Source organism: Trypanosoma rangeli (assembly GCF_003719475.1).
Source record: "Trypanosoma rangeli strain AM80 chromosome Unknown Tra_15.4_contig_00116, whole genome shotgun sequence".
NCBI classification, from domain to species: domain Eukaryota; phylum Euglenozoa; class Kinetoplastea; order Trypanosomatida; family Trypanosomatidae; genus Trypanosoma; species Trypanosoma rangeli.
The window spans coordinates 6,797-22,019 of record NW_021705860.1 but is presented as its reverse complement, the minus strand read 5'-3'; the positions used below and the strand labels follow the sequence as shown (position 1 = coordinate 22,019).

The following is a 15,223-nucleotide window of genomic DNA, read 5'->3' as shown; positions in this document are numbered from 1 at the left end:
TATCACCTTTGCAGGGTTGGAAGAGTAAAAAGGCAAATGATAACCGAGCAATGCGTCACCACCACGTTGCGTCAGCGGGGAACGACAACGGAATCAATAAAATCCGCGCACGCGTACACGCATCCACCGACCCATTAGAGTCAAAGAGCAACAGAGGCATCTCCGCTAATACCACCCAACCAGCAAAACATAAGCTGCAACAAAAGTACACAAAACAAAAACAATGTAGTGCATCTGCCCTGCTTCCCGGCACAAATTGTCTCCTGCCGCCCAAATCACCAGTGGAGAAAGCATCGCAAACACCCACCCACATAGACACACAACAGCACAAAAAACCAAGGCCAAGGACAATAAAAAAAAAAAAAGAGGCAATACTTGACGATCTACAAAAAGTAAAATAATGACACATATTCTGTTGCACCTCTTTGCACAGTTAAGCTTCCAACCCATGATCCACTCCGAGAAGAATTCACAATGACCTCCGCGTGCGAGGGCGTTAAGGCACCTTGCAAATTGAAATCCGAGCGTTGCTCGGCGAGGCCGTCGTAACACTGGTGGTGTTATGACGCATTTCAATGTGGCGAGACACATCCTTGTCGACACCACTGTCATCATCGACGCCTCCGTTCTCTAACAGCCCTTTGTGGCCACGCCGTTGTAAGATGCAGAGAATCTAGTCACCACCTATGCTCTGGTTTCCTTCCAGTTTTTCGATCTGGCCGCCCAGATTGTTTTCTACGGGGTTTCCCCCGCCGTGAAGACTTCATTCAGCGTTTTTCACCCCTCTGCAGGGGATGTTTTCTTCACTACACGTGGTATTCAGAGCCATTGTGGGTCGTGCCCAAAACTAGACCTGCTCACTCGTAGAAAGAGACTCCACAGGAGCCACACGGCACTACAGTCCGCACAAAAGGGGCTGAAGAGGGCAATAGAGAGAGATCCATGGGGCCGTCACTGCTTCTCCCACTGTTTGTGACACAATACACTTCTCTCCCAAGGGAGAAGCCAAAAAGTTTAGGAAAGGGAACCCAGTGGATTGCACCAGCGAGACACGTGCAGCGGCAGCGAAGCACCACCACGCTCGCCTGAATAAGTTGATGAGGAAGCAGAGAAAAAAAGGAGGGGGAGACATGTAGTCTTGCAACAACAGACGATGCGTGGTATCAACGCTAATGGGCTGGTCGGGCGATTCATAAAACTGCACAGGCACGCACTGTGACAGCCTGCTGTGGGAAGCAGGCACCGACCCGCACCCGCGGTGACGAGCCACCGTGCGCAGCAAACGAGTGCCGTTACGGAGCCATTAAAGCATTGAGAGAAACGGTCGTGTGAGGTCACACCAGGTTCGTCGGCGCCCTTCTTTCCTGTCCCATTCTCCTGTACAGCAACAAGAAAAATAAAAACATAAAAAAAGAAAAAAAACTGCACAAAGGAAAGGAAGCAGTAGCTCCCCCGTACCACAGTGTTACACACTCGAGCAAAAAGAAAAAAGGTAGACACGAAAAATACATGATATCAATTATTTAAAGACGTAAGAGAGGCAACAAAAATAACACTTTTTCTAGCCATCAAATGTGCTGCTTTTCCTTCCTGTCTTCTCTCTCTCTCTCCCTCACTGTATTCCGCACTTGCTGCTAACAAGGACGCTGCCAAAGGTCTATTGAACTTAAATAGCAAAAGGGAGGATACATCTCGGGCGGTGCATCCATTTCTACTTCCGCTTTCTTCTTCCATTCCCCCCACTTTTTTTTTGTTTTTGTTTTGCTCCATTCCAGTTGGTTACTGGCACGTCCTGTACTCCCACGCGCACAAAAAAAAAAGAATACGAAAGCAAAGTAAGATATCACTCACATAGATGCAAAGGGAAGAGAAGGAGAAATAGCACGCACGCATTTTTTTCTTTCTTGTTGTTTTTGCTGATTGCACGCTCCGCAGGTTGCCCTCGTTAGGTAGAATTGAACATGTCCACATACTGCGCCCGGGGAAGTGTTCCAGGTCCTGCTCGCGGCAGCCCAGCTGGTCCGGTTGGCGGGCGCATCATTGACGGCACCGCCCCTCCCACTGCGGGAACCTTTGCTGCCATCGCCGACGGCCTGGGCGGTCCCGCCCTAATCATCTCCGCCGCCTTCTTCTCCTCCTCGGTCTCCTCAAAAAGATATCGCCCGGTCACAGGATCAAACTTGGGAGGCTTCTCTGTATCAATAATCATCTTCTTCGGCTCATCTTTCTTTGCCTCCTGACTTCGACCGCGGCGGAACAAGAAATTGGTAATAGCCTCCAAAGAACTAGAACGCTGTGACGGTTTTTCCCTTGCCCCCTTCTCTTCAGCTAAACGTCCTCTTGGCTGCAGTTGTGGCTGTGGCTGTGGTTGCAAACTCCTGGAGCTTTCCAACTTTGCCGGGGTCTCATTCGCATCTGTTGTGGCGTTATTGTTTTCACCCGATGGTGCCTCCGCTGGAGGCATTGCGGGGGGCACGGCAGATGGTGTCGTTGTTGGCTGCGCTGAAAAAGGAGGTGGAGGTCCTTTTATAGCGGGCTCTGCACTCGCCACACTTTGGGGATGAAATTTTGACGGCCCTGGAATGAGTGGCACATCCAATTTTGGACCCGGTGTAGGCGACTGCGGCATCATTTGCTTCTGCCTCTGCGGCTGCAGTGATGGTGGCGGTGGGGCAAATGTTGGTCGGCGATCAGTTAATGAATCAATCGAGCCCTTCGCAGCAAATGACAATGATGGTGCCGGCAGAGAGACGCGTTCCTCGCGCATCGGCCGCTTTGATGCCTGCCCCCCTGCGTGTGAAGCCGGCTGCTCCCTCCCAGCAGCATCAGCATGTGACGCAACCCCACTAGAAATAAGACGGTTTAACGTAAATGTAGAGCCACTTTTTGACTCTGACGGCACAGCCCTACTAAGCTCATGCATGAGCTGCGAGGCCTCCTCGCGCAGACCCACCTCACGCAGCCACAACACCTGCATGTAGTGAAAGGCTGCTCTGTATCGCTCTGGACAGATCGGAATTCCGTGCTGCGGAGCCGGTTTACCACTGTCTTCCGGGGATGCCAAGCTGCGGCTTTCCAGGTGGGAGCGGAAAAACTGAAGGACGTCTGTCAGCAGCGTCGACTTTGGCGACACAAACGCACTACGAGAGCATTGGGGATTATAACGCCCGCCAAGGACACCTAAGCGTGCTCGCAGAAGTTCCATGATGTGTTGTTGTTTGGGTTGGAGCGGGCGGCCAGGCGGTTGGGTTCCCATGGGGCTCACATGGGCCAGCAAGAAGCAGCAGTGCGCCTCATCAATCATCCCCGCATTCACCAGCGAATCCCCGAGCTGAATCAGCCCCTCCGCACTCTCCTTTGTAAAGTTGGAGACCAAAACCGCTGCATGTTGCAGCCATGAGGAACGAATTTGAGCATGCGCATCACACTGAGAGGCTACAGGCATAGACAACGATAGCGGCCGCGTTGGCTCAGGTTCAAATGGTGGGAGTGGCAGCTCATTAAACATGCAGTAGGCGTGCGCCAAGGGAGAGAAGGGGTCCAACTCCTGCTGCACCAAAGCACGAATAACACTCATGTAATGCTCCTTTTTGGGGCACATCATGGCAATGATGATAGCGTGCGAGTAAAGGTGGTGCTCTAGCGCAACCCCCACCGCAGCCTCGCGCTCCCCTGCACACAACAGCTGTTGTATTTTTTGCAATCCACTTGCTAAATCCTTAACTGAATGCTGTGGAGGCTCCGCGTTTAACGGATAATTAGGACGGGATTCATCTGAAATCGATACCCGCGCCGCTGCCGTAGCGAGTATTTTAATCAGAGACTTCTGCCCCTCTGTGCGCCACTCGGGAGGCGGATCACGCAGCATAAAAAGCAGCACTTCCTGAAGCAGCAACGATATCCCCGTCATTTTCGCCACTACATCTCGAAGCATCGTCAGTGACACGCCATTACGCGCACTAGATATAAACGCAGGCGAAAACTCGGCCAACAGCTGCAGCATATTCCCGTATTCCTCCCCAACATTAAAGCACTTCACATTCTGCACGCGCCCAATAAGCATATTTGCCAGGGGCTCTGACTTTACAACCGTCAAAGCACCAGAGCAAGAGGCATTGAAGACCGTAAGCACATGTCCAGTCGAAGTAAATAAGGCAAAGCATGGCTTTGTGCTAGACCGTTCACGTGGCAGACGCTTTCGTGTCGAGAAAGATTCGTTGACGTTACGAGAAATGCCCTCCTTCGTATTGAAAATGTCCTGCTGCTCTAATGAATCCAATGCCGAGCGTGTTGCCCGAGACAGTGGTGGTGGTTGTGTCACACTTGCCTCAACATGTGTTTCCCCTTCCGATGTAACGATTGTGTTCTGGTGCTGCTCACACCTCACTGCCTCTTCTTCTTTCGCAACTGCTTGAAATTCAGCAGCGTCAGACCTCACCACGGTAGCAGGTAAATGACAAAACGCCAAAGTGGAGTGTCGGGCTTTAAGCGAAGGTTCAACGTCGTTGTCGTCTCCAGTTACAAAGCTTTCTATACAGGTCGCTTCGCCCGCCCCAGATGCGGCTGCATCGGCCCCGAACACCACCTCCTCTGACGCTTGACGAGACGGACGGAACGGCGCCGGTGAAAACTCCGCCGTTTCAATTTCTTGCGTTGCCTGGAACGGGTTAACCTGCTTCTGTAGCTTCATCCCACCGTTTCGCGGTGTATTTAGCTCTTGACAATTTTTCGACAAAACGGACGCGGTTGTTAACAATGATGCAGCCACCTCGCCACCTATTAAAGTCGGCCTTGGCGGGAGCGCCGTGGGCGGCGGTGGCAGATTTCGAGTCATTCCACTGGTGTTGCTTGGCAAAAAATTAAGGTTGGGCACCTCGCCTGTAAGGGCCGTCTTCTTTGTTGGCAAGGCGGGGGATTCAACACCGCCCAGTACGCTAACCACACCGGACGTCTCGCTAGCGCCTGAGCGCGAAGCCGGTGCAAAAGGTAATACTTTCTCCTCCTTTAGAACGACGTGTGGCTTCACGTCAATGGCCGGCACAAACCGCTCTCCCGAGTTCACATCCTGCGGCCTTACTCCATGGAATAAAAGCTTCTGCTCAGCCACGGAACTGCCATGAAGCGACTTTTCCGTGGTGTTTGTTTCAAAAGAACCAGAGGGAAGCTGTGTGTTGGAACCCCCAATTCCTCTCGAGGAAAATTGTGGTCCCGGCGCCGCTACTGTCGAAAGAACCCGTGGAAGTCCGGACTGGGATCCTAAAGGAATGTATACAGCGGAGCCGTTGGCGTCGTTGTTGTTGCTGCTGCTTTGTTGTTCAGCAGACATGGAAGCCTCAACAAATGGGGACAAGGTCTGTTTACCCTCATTTGGCTTTGGCGGGCACGGCACAGAAGTGGGATCTTGCAAGGGTTGTTTTTGCAGCTGCTGGGGCTCGCCTTCAGCGTTCGTTCCTGTGCTGCCTGGGCGGAGGCCTTGGGCCACTTGCAAGCCGCCGTTCGCCTTGAGCCTCGACAACCGTGCATCCAACGGGCTAGGCGTACGTCTTGGTCCAGCTGATGACCGCCGCAGCACGGGGGGGCCCGAAGACGGTTTCAAAAAGTCAGGCGGGTCCTTTTTAAGTAAACTTCTCAAGTACAATGTCCTCTTCACAGAGGACTCGTTTAAAGTCCTCTCGACGCCCGAGGCTGCTGAACTGAGACTATTCAGCGAGAGGCCGCGCACCACCTTTTCAGATGGAGTTAGGCAGGGCCCCGTGGTCTCTGCAACATCCTGAGGAGCCGCACCCTGGGCAGTCGTAAATGGTGATGCCGCACCAGCGCTCTCTACTACTCGCTGCGGGAAACTGAAGCGATTTTCCGCTAAGGACAAACTCGGTCGCTGATGACGCTGACACGATTCCTCTTGCCGTTGTTGTTGTTGCTGCCGCTGCTGCCATGACGGTGCTGCTATTTGAGGTGGTCGTTCAAGCAGCTGCTTCTCTGGTGACGTCGCTGCCGCGGCACTAGGCGCCGGTGGGGCATTCGTGTAAAGTGAAGTCGCCATCCCAAATGACACAGGCAAACGTTGGTGGAGCGGTGCCGAACCACTTCGCCTAGCCGTGCCATATTCACTACCGCTACTGCTGCAAGTCCCCATGGTGGAAAACGGGTTATGAGACAACACCTTTGTCTTCGCCTCACGTATCGTATCTGCCGAGGGATCAGGAGCGCCAGCATTTGGGAGGTGCCCCGGATACGCCGATCCTGGGAGTAAATTAAACTGGCCGTCGCCACCCGCCTGCAACATCCTGCAACAAACGCGTCAGCAAACAGGAAATAGTGTGTGTGGTGCTCACGTCAGCTGTTAAGCAAGAAACAGAAAAAACGGAAAATAAAACAAATATAAAAATGCCTACAATAAAAACAACCAAGTGTTTGGAGAAGACAATGCAGAAAAATAACACTCCCTTGTGTTTCGGTTACGTGTTGTTACCTGACGGTAACGAGTGTGAGCAAGTGGAGTGACAACACCTTTTTTCTTGTGTGTATACGTATTTCCTACCTGTCTGCAAAAGAGAGTGATGGAATGAACAAGTGACACCGCTGCGGTGGAAGAAGCAGATAGAAAATAAGGGAACGAGGAGCAAACAACAACAACATAATCTGCACTTCAACGAGAGCCCCTATCACCACCTTCACACAAAAAGTGCCGCTCTCGCCCCCGTTGCTTCCGCGCCAAGCGGGAAAATTTACAAGTCATTCAGCAGGGACGCCAGCGCGCTACCTTTATGGTGTTCAGTGGTAGTGCTGGATGCTGCCACTACGGGAGTCACTCGATCCTTCTTTAGGGGCATCGTGGTGTGCCCATGACCACCCTTGTCATTCTCAGCGTCGGAGCTGGAGTCCGATCCGTCCATAAAGACATTATGCCGCTTGTTCCCGTGATCAGTATACTTGGCCGTGATCGTCGCGGCCACCTTGTCATCCTCCCCAGCACCACCACCTTTTGAGTGACTTTGCAGCACCCGCTCCGCCTCCTCCTGCCAATACCGCAGCTGTCTCTCAAAGCGCCGGTATGCCTCGTCGTCCTCGTCGTCGGCAGACACCTTGTCTGTGGTGTCGTCTGCCTCACCCTCGCTGGCTCCACCTTTGTGTTGATCTGTCACCTTTGTCCGCTTCCTTGCCTGAATGGCCTGCAGGAGTTCGTCGCGGATCCGGTCCCCGTCCGTGGCTGCCCGCGACTCCACAAGCTCCCCAATCAGACGCTCGCGTTCCTGTAGTTGCCGCATCGCCTCGTTCTCCCGCTCCAATGTGTCCAGTGATCCCTTCTCCGCCTCCTCTGTCGCCTGCTTTGCCCGGATAGCCTCATTGATTTGGTTCGTCCCGTAGAAGTCCCCCTCGCCGCGCCTGCAGTTGCGACTGCAGTGATATCCACCTGTTAGCTTGGCGGTTTCGTAGTCCGTGGTCAAGTAGATATGTCCCTTGCAGAAAATGCAGCGGAACTCGAGCTCCCATATGCGGATGCCCATAAACTTCTCCTTCGTCGGCCGCCGGTTGACGTACCCATGCGTTCCACGGGCGATGCGATGGTCGCAGTGTAGACAGATGATGTTAAACGGCATCGCGAACGTCTGTCGAATGACCCCGCCACCGAAGGATGCGTCTAAATCGCCATCCTTCTCTTCCTGCCGTCGCCGCTTCCGCTTCTGCTGCTGCGCCTCCTCGAGCTTGCGGTAGTCGGTGTCCGGTGCGAGGTAGTAGCCGGAGCTGTAGGTCGCGTTAATCTTTGCCATGCGCAAAAAACTGGTCTCTTATCCGTCCACGCCCCGCCCTTCTGACACGTACACACATACAGAAAGATAAAGGGAGGGAAAAAGGGAAAAATAGGCAAGACACATGTGTGAAACAGCCACAGGCCAACGAAAACAGACAAAAAAAAAGATGGGGACAAAAGAGTTTGTGCAGCCAACAAAAGTTGGCAAACACATATGCATGACACATTACGATCCATCGAAGGCAGAAGGCAAAGAGGATGGGTGCCAACACACACACAAACAAAAACAAAAAAGGGGGGAAGGGAAAACCCGCAACAATGCTACCGGAGACAAAAAACAATGAAAAACAGAAGAGCGTATTTCCTCCTTGTACTCCTTTTCGTGCGTCTGCACGCGTCATTTCCCTTCCACCGTGGGCGTTTGTCCCACCCCCGTTGGTGCAATGACGGACGCCACCGCCTCACGCACCGCGTCGTCTAGTCGATTCATTAGTTGCCCACCTTCGCCCAAACCGCCCGCCATCGTCACGGCGTGCCAACCCGACAACGCGTCAAGAGTGGGAATTTGCCCTCCGCCCCAAAGGGACTGTGCCCACTTCAGCGAGGCGCCGGCCGCAGTGGTGGTGGTGACGGCTGCGTCATCTCTCTCGCGAATCAGAATCACCTCCGCCCTCGGCAATCCCAGCCAGTGGTGCTCAAAGTTTTGTATGGACGCTACGACGCCCGACAGCGCCGACGACGGCTGTGTCGCCTGCGACTTGCCTCCCCGAAAAAGTCCCTCGAGAACAAACGACAGCGGACGGCAAAGGATGACGTGAATGCCACGCTGCAGCCGGTACCGCAGCAGGCGAAGGTTGTGATGGCGGTTCAGTGCACACAGGACCCCGTGTAGCTGCGGGTCCGCGTCGCGGAGAGTGCATAACTCGGGATTGCGCAAAAGCTCATCAATCAATGAAGCATAAACAGACGGCTCCACCTCCTCCTCAGCTCTCGTCAGTTCTCTCCCAAACACATCGACACCCAGCAGGTCGCATCCACTGGCACCTACAAGTTGCACCGGCAAACCCCACTCATGACGGATGCAGTCACGCAACAGCCGGCTCTGCTCCGCCACGAGCACACCGCACTCGCCCTCCAGCGCCACTACTTTGCCCGCGGACTTCGGGAAAGTGAAGAAGACAGTGAGAGCCTCACTGGGAGATGAGCAGCCCAACCCCGTGGCCGTGAAGTACAGCGCGGTAGTAATCCAATCCTCACTCACTTCCGCCTCTTCTTCAGTGGCGCCAGTGACGACGGCGGCAAGCGAAAGCACAGGCATCTGTCGATAGTACAACGCATAGGCCACAACCCCGTCTGCTTGATTTTTTGAGTCCGTAACAAAGCACTCGAGGCGGCGCATGATTGGGACATTATTATTAACGTGTTCCCAAACATTATCCCTTTCCTTCTCCCAAAGGTGTAAAAACAGTAATGGGTCCGCAGTGTCTGAGGCAGGGGGTGGATGAATGGTGTAGTTTTTGCATAGCGCAATCACCGCTGCGGTGAGCTGCTCTAGCAGCTCTGCGTTGCGCACATCAGCGTACACCACCACTTGCTCTATGGCATCCATTTTAGTGTGTGGTGAAGATGCTCTGCGCCCTGCACAGCTTGTTCCCGCCACCGCTACCTGTGCGTTTTTCCTTCCATTGTTGTTGGTATTTTTGAAGCACAGCGCGCATGAAAACCCCCGTTCCCCAACAAAACACAAAGAAAAAAAAAGTGGCGGAAAGCAGCCACTTGTACACGCGGAGCAGTTGCACCACACGCGTGCATTTATATACGCACTGTGCCCATCCTCCCCGCACTCACCCGCTGCCACTCGCATACCGAGACGCAGGCATGATGCACGCAAAGACAAGTAGCGGCGCGGTAGCAGTTTTTGTGGAGTGGCACCTCTCCAGGCCGTACACGACGCAAAGAAACAAATAAATAAAAAGATAATAAAGAGAGGCACTTGACTTGCGGTGCGTTCACCTCGTCTCTGTCCGCGCTCCAAGAGGAAGTGAACACATCCCTCGCTCAACGGCCGCTGTTTCAAAATTCTCACCTCTGTCCTCTTTGCTTGACAGTGCAGGAAAATCACGACAGAAGCAAAAAAAAAAAAAAACTTTTCCTCCTAAGAACGCTTTCTTTACATCAATTTTAGCCTCAACCCTACTTTTTTTTTCCCCCTACTCTCTCTCTCTCTCTCTCCTTTCACTTTTTTTTGTGTGTGCCCCGCATTCCCCCTCCCGTGCTCCACCCGCTACCTTGTCAGCCGTACCAGCGCTGCAGGATCTTCTCGTGCACAGCGGCCGCCCGCTCACCTGACCGCACCAACGCCTCCCCCGCGGACACCAGCTCCCACGCAGCGTAGGCCACCATGCCGCCAATCCACGACCAGCCAGCGTAGAGGACAAACGACGTCGTCATCCAGGCGGGGCAAAACATAACCAACAGGTAGTGCAGCACCCCGCCATCACTGTTCTTCCGCACCTCCGTTGCCCGCAGTACGAGGGAGAGCAGCGTCCAGCAAAGCAGCAGTAACACCGTGGCACTCAGCGCCAAGCGAAGTCTCAAAACGACCCCTGCAATGCGAGTCTCATTGTGCGCCTCGAGCAGGGCAAAGCGTGTGACAAACCAACGATCCCGACGGTGATTTGAGCTTGACCGCAAAGATTCTTCTTTCATTTTTGCAAAGCCGTCACGAAAACCAGGGACGTTAATGTCTTCGGGATCACTGATTTCAGTGATATTGTAGCTTTCACGCTTCATCACAAGCTCCGCCACGGAGTGTGGAGACTTGCGGCGGGTGATCACCTCGGTCAAGACACTCATGGAATCCTTCGCAAGAAGACTGCTCATGTGCTGACGCGGAACACGATCGCCAAAAAGCACCCACACAGTCACAGTCACGAACACCACACATGGAAAAAGGCGTTGCATGGTAAAGCCCCAGCACTGTTCCATGGCTAGGCCATGCAGAGTTTGGACCACCAATAGCCCCATGCGAAGCCAGCGAAACTCCTTGCACTTCCACTGCTGCTCAGGCGACTGTTGTTCGGCCAAACGAATACGCATCACATCGCGCAGACGCCGCAAGTTCTCTAGTTCGGTCTCAGTAGCAACCTCACGATCTGTGCGTCCCATCTTCCTTTCCCCTCTCTCGCCACTGGGGGGTCCTCGGCTCCGCCAAGCTTCACTTCCTGCCGCGACTTTAGCAGCCCTCGTCTCAGGAGGTGTATGGGGGGCACTCCGCAGTCCCTCCAGGAACCCCACGTAGGTGTCCGGGCATCCCATCCCGTGCTTCAGGCAGGCTGCATGAACACCTAGTTCGCGGGGTGGCGTTGGCAGCGTGTCCATGCCCTCCGCCGCCAATTCCTTGCGCAGACGTGCCACCACATCGTCGTTCTTCCGCACCTCTTCCCCGTGAGCGACGGCGCCACCAAGCGCAGCAAGCGACACGACAACGACAAGCACAGCGTACATTTCCTCTTCCACGTAATATCTTACCCCGCAAAGGTTACTTTATGAAGGTGGCCCGCAGCAGCAGTTGTGTTCTTCCACTACACCCGCGGAGCCTCCTCGCGTTCTCCTGTCGCCGCAAACGAGGAGCGGGGAGAGGAAAGAACCACAAACAGAAAAAAAACAAAGACAAAAACACACTGAAAATGAGAGAATAATAATAATAATAATAAAAGGAAGGGAAGGAAAGCGTTGAAAAAGCATGTGGTCACACACTGACCTCGAACGCAGGCAGCGAGAAAAACAAAAACGGCGCTTTATCACCGCCGCAAGCCTCACAGATAACCCCACCACCGGCCGCACAGATCCAAAGGAGGGATTTCCCACCCACCCCCCGCTCCCTCCACGCCCTGTCGCAAGTGAAGGCAGTGCAACAACGCCGGGGTTCGGCACGCAAACCACCACCGTGTCCAATGGGTCCGCAGCACTACTACTACGGCTACTACGGTGTCACAGCTGGCGGTGTTGCAAGGGCCCCGGTCCCCGCATCAGGAGGTATACAGACACACAAGATTAACGCAAGGCATTCCCAATGACGTTCAGCAGCATACCACACAGAGCAAAAAATGGTGTGAACATCAGCACAGGAAAGGGAGCGCGAGGAGACGGCATTGCTGCTACGCAATTGCAGCAAAAGTTTTCCATCCGTCTCATTGGTCGTAGCCCCAAGTACCCAGCGATGTCTGCGGCCACACATGTTCTACTTCACTTCTTCTTCGGCTCTTCTTGGGGGAACGGTCACACCCTCTTACCCCACCGTAGCAGTGCACCTGACGCTGACACCTTTACTGCGACGCCGTCGGTTCTTCAAGCACCGCAACCACAGAAGGGCGATGATGACAAGTGGAGAAAGCAGAATAACAACCTCAAGACCTATTAAGCGGGAAACACCTTCATCTCCCTCGGCAGTTCTATCAAGGAAGGGTTGGTGTGCGGCGTGTTGAGGCCGCGCCTTGTTATTGTCACAGCGAGAAATAACTTGTACACCACTTCGCCGGCGAGAGAAGGGCTGTGACGCCGAAGCCCGCGCCGTCTCGGACGCCGCAGCCTCCCCTGCCAGCCTGCGGATTCGTATACGATAGTCAAATGTCTGACCGAAACTCAGACCGTGCAGGTGCAGCTCCGTTGCGTATGCTTCGATGAAGCCCCAGGACGTAAAAGGAGACTGCACAACACCGCCAAACGTGACAAAGTGGATTATGAAGTTCCCTTCCTTGTGGGCCACCACAAGCTGCTGATACTCCCAGCGGTGGGTGTGACCCGAAATAACTGCGGCCACACAGGAATAATTGGAAAGCAGATGCACCACCTCCATGTCATTCCAAAGATTGAGGACATTTCCGTAAGGATACATCGGGAAGTGGCACAATACAAGCACGGTCAGCTTCCGCGCAACAGCGTATTCCAGTTGTATGCGAAGCCAGCGCATTTGCTCCGCTCCGATACCGCCGTTGACAGCATGAATGTTCTTTCGACGACGATAGCGACGCATCATGGAATTTGCCTCGTCCCGTCTGGCGGTACCGGGCATTGTTGCGAACACCGAGAGATCCGTTCCGTCGAGCACAATGAGAAGGAACGCACCGCCCTCTCCTGCCCGAAGACTGTAGTATCGTGCTGGCATTCCCAGCAAACGGGGGACATCGTCACGGTGTGCTTCTCCCAGCTGCAGAAAGTCATGGTTCCCAAGCACCTGAAAAAAAGGAAACTTCAGCTTCTTCAGCAGTGAATCAATCACCCGGAGATTCCCCTTAATGTTCTGGTTGACGGTATCCCCAAGATGCAAAACCAGGTCCAGATGACTGCGATTTGCATTCATCTCCCTCACAGCGTGCTCAACCTTGGCGGGGCTAAGGCGATAATAGCGTCGCGACCTTTCCGCCTTGTCAGCGTACTGAATATCACTGAGAACGCCTATGCTTAGCAAGGGGCGACGCTCGTACTTTGGGACAACCGGGTACATCGTACGGTTCTCATAGGCCTCGGGTGGAAGAATCTCCCGGGCATGGCACACCCACACGAGTACGAGCAGAAGTAAGGAGCACAAGATGCCTGCCATCACACAACGCAACCACTCCAAAAAGCGCCTCCGCCTCCCCACCTCCGCCACCACACCGCTCTGTTGAGGTGTAACGGGCGCAAAAAAACTGAAAATGAGAGAATAATAATAATAATAATAAAAGGAAGGGAAGGAAAGCGTTGAAAAAGCACGTGGTCACACACTGACCTCGAACGCAGGCAGCGAGAAAAACAAAAACGGCGCTTTATCACCGCCGCAAGCCTCACAGATAACCCCACCACCGGCCGCACAGATCCAAAGGAGGGATTTCCCACCCACCCCCCGCTCCCTCCACGCCCTGTCGCAAGTGAAGGCAGTGCAACAACGCCGGGGTTCGGCACGCAAACCACCACCGTGTCCAATGGGTCCGCAGCACTACTACTACGGCTACTACGGTGTCACAGCTGGCGGTGTTGCAAGGGTCCCGGTCCCCGCATCAGGAGGTATACAGACACACAAGATTAACGCAAGGCATTCCCAATGACGTTCAGCAGCATACCACACAGAGCAAAAAATGGTGTGAACATCAGCACAGGAAAGGGAGCGCGAGGAGACGGCATCGCCTCCACAGAAAGCACGATGTGCGCTCCAAAAAGGACCGATGTTACCGACGCGGAGGAGAACCACGAGGACGCCAGCCATGAAGACCGTAGCGCGGCTGTAATGATCGATTGGGTGGCACCAAACCCCAAAAAATAGGCCCAATGATTTTCAAAAAAAATCAGCGTCTCCTTTAGAGTCACGCGAGTGTAACGTCGGGACCTGCGGTCCACCACATACTGCGTGGACAGACGATAGTCGAATACGTAGAGGGAGTACAGCCAGCTGTTCATCACGAAGGCAAGGTAATTTCCAACCGGGGAAGGAATAACCGCATCCACCACCGCAGCGAGAAGGGCATACGCAGCCATCACAAGTGCCTTAAACATAACCTCGCTGGCAGACAATACCACGGTACGAAACGAAAAAGCCCCATCGGCGCCCTGCGGGGCAACTGTGGAAGTTATTTCGCCGTCCTTGACGTACTCCCCGGCCTCACCCCGCGCCCCCAACGGGGACGCACGACGTTTCTTCTCAGCGTAGGCCTCAGTATAAAGAGAACTGTACCAACGCATACCGAAAGCCTGCGTGAGAGCATAGGCGGGTATAACCCACGTCACATCGAATACAGAAAACCAAACTCTTCCCGCAAGACTGATCACATTCCCCGCCGTCACCGCTGCTTGCTCACTGCCCGCCTTGCCAACGCCGCCGCCACCACCCCGCATGATCCCTCCACCAAAATCCCATATGTAGGAAAAGAAAACGGAGGCAACCCATAGGCTGAAGAAAAGGACGCCATTTGCCACCAAGCACGACCTCAGGATCCGGCGAAGATGGGCGTTTGCACGCAAATATACAAACAACTTTACAGCATCCAAGCTCTGGAGAGTGCCAAATGCAACAGCACAAAAAATTGCCAACGCCCCAATAACGATGTGCTTAAGACGCAATACTGATTTCTCCATAGACATTATTTGCTTCTACGGTATATGCAAACCACACTGGCTCCGCTCTCACCCCGCTTCTCCCCTCCTCCTCCTCCTCCTCTCCTTATCTTCTTCTCCTGTCTCTTCCTTTCCAGCCTTCTCTCCTCGTTTGTTGATTGATCCCCTTCTTTATTGGAGCTTCCAGTCGTACGGGTGGCCAGCTGCACGCAACCCCCGGCTCCCCTTGCTTTTGCTTGGTTTTGTGTGTGCCCCCATCCTCAAGAATAAACATGGAAGCAGCCAGAGCAGCAGCTGAGAGCGTCACACGCTTCAACACACTTCACAGGCGGAGCCAACGATTTCCTCCACCACGCAGCAAAAAAAAAAAAAAAAAAAAAA

The 15,223-nt window shown here is 53.8% G+C and overlaps 6 protein-coding genes and 2 pseudogenes across 6 annotated transcripts, besides 8 other annotated features; 1 reads left to right on the top strand and 7 right to left on the bottom strand.

Annotated features, from left to right (window-relative positions):
• Positions 1-36: 36 nt before the first annotated feature.
• On the top strand, positions 37-211 carry TraAM80_04124 (hypothetical protein; annotated as a pseudogene).
• Positions 212-1,386: 1,175 nt separating this feature from the next.
• Positions 1,387-1,422: a microsatellite.
• A 168-nt stretch (positions 1,423-1,590) lies between these two features.
• Positions 1,591-1,617: a sequence feature (GA-rich).
• Positions 1,618-1,945: 328 nt separating this feature from the next.
• On the bottom strand, positions 1,946-6,286 carry TraAM80_04123 (uncharacterized protein; the record flags this gene model as incomplete). Its single annotated transcript, XM_029381065.1, has 1 exon — positions 1,946-6,286. The coding sequence occupies one exon, from the start codon at positions 6,284-6,286 to the stop codon at positions 1,946-1,948; it is 4,341 nt and encodes a 1,446-aa protein (XP_029239091.1).
• Positions 6,287-6,728: 442 nt separating this feature from the next.
• On the bottom strand, positions 6,729-7,772 carry TraAM80_04122 (uncharacterized protein; the record flags this gene model as incomplete). Its single annotated transcript, XM_029381064.1, has 1 exon — positions 6,729-7,772. The coding sequence occupies one exon, from the start codon at positions 7,770-7,772 to the stop codon at positions 6,729-6,731; it is 1,044 nt and encodes a 347-aa protein (XP_029239090.1).
• A 378-nt stretch (positions 7,773-8,150) lies between these two features.
• On the bottom strand, positions 8,151-9,362 carry TraAM80_04121 (uncharacterized protein; the record flags this gene model as incomplete). Its single annotated transcript, XM_029381063.1, has 1 exon — positions 8,151-9,362. The coding sequence occupies one exon, from the start codon at positions 9,360-9,362 to the stop codon at positions 8,151-8,153; it is 1,212 nt and encodes a 403-aa protein (XP_029239089.1).
• A 238-nt stretch (positions 9,363-9,600) lies between these two features.
• On the bottom strand, positions 9,601-9,797 carry TraAM80_04120 (hypothetical protein; annotated as a pseudogene).
• Positions 9,798-9,966: 169 nt separating this feature from the next.
• Positions 9,967-9,993: a microsatellite.
• A 52-nt stretch (positions 9,994-10,045) lies between these two features.
• Positions 10,046-11,260, bottom strand: TraAM80_04119 (uncharacterized protein; the record flags this gene model as incomplete). The annotated part of the gene is made up of 1 exon (XM_029381062.1): positions 10,046-11,260. One exon carries the CDS (start codon positions 11,258-11,260, stop codon positions 10,046-10,048), a length of 1,215 nt encoding a protein of 404 aa, XP_029239088.1.
• Positions 11,261-11,400: 140 nt separating this feature from the next.
• Positions 11,401-11,434: a microsatellite.
• A 15-nt stretch (positions 11,435-11,449) lies between these two features.
• Positions 11,450-11,469: a microsatellite.
• Positions 11,470-12,044: 575 nt separating this feature from the next.
• TraAM80_04118 (serine/threonine protein phosphatase) lies at positions 12,045-13,355 on the bottom strand (the record flags this gene model as incomplete). Its single annotated transcript, XM_029381061.1, has 1 exon — positions 12,045-13,355. One exon carries the CDS (start codon positions 13,353-13,355, stop codon positions 12,045-12,047), a length of 1,311 nt encoding a protein of 436 aa, XP_029239087.1.
• A 101-nt stretch (positions 13,356-13,456) lies between these two features.
• Positions 13,457-13,476: a microsatellite.
• A 340-nt stretch (positions 13,477-13,816) lies between these two features.
• Positions 13,817-14,869, bottom strand: TraAM80_04117 (uncharacterized protein; the record flags this gene model as incomplete). Its single annotated transcript, XM_029381060.1, has 1 exon — positions 13,817-14,869. One exon carries the CDS (start codon positions 14,867-14,869, stop codon positions 13,817-13,819), a length of 1,053 nt encoding a protein of 350 aa, XP_029239086.1.
• A 50-nt stretch (positions 14,870-14,919) lies between these two features.
• Positions 14,920-14,991: a sequence feature (GA-rich).
• Positions 14,992-15,201: 210 nt separating this feature from the next.
• Positions 15,202-15,223: a microsatellite.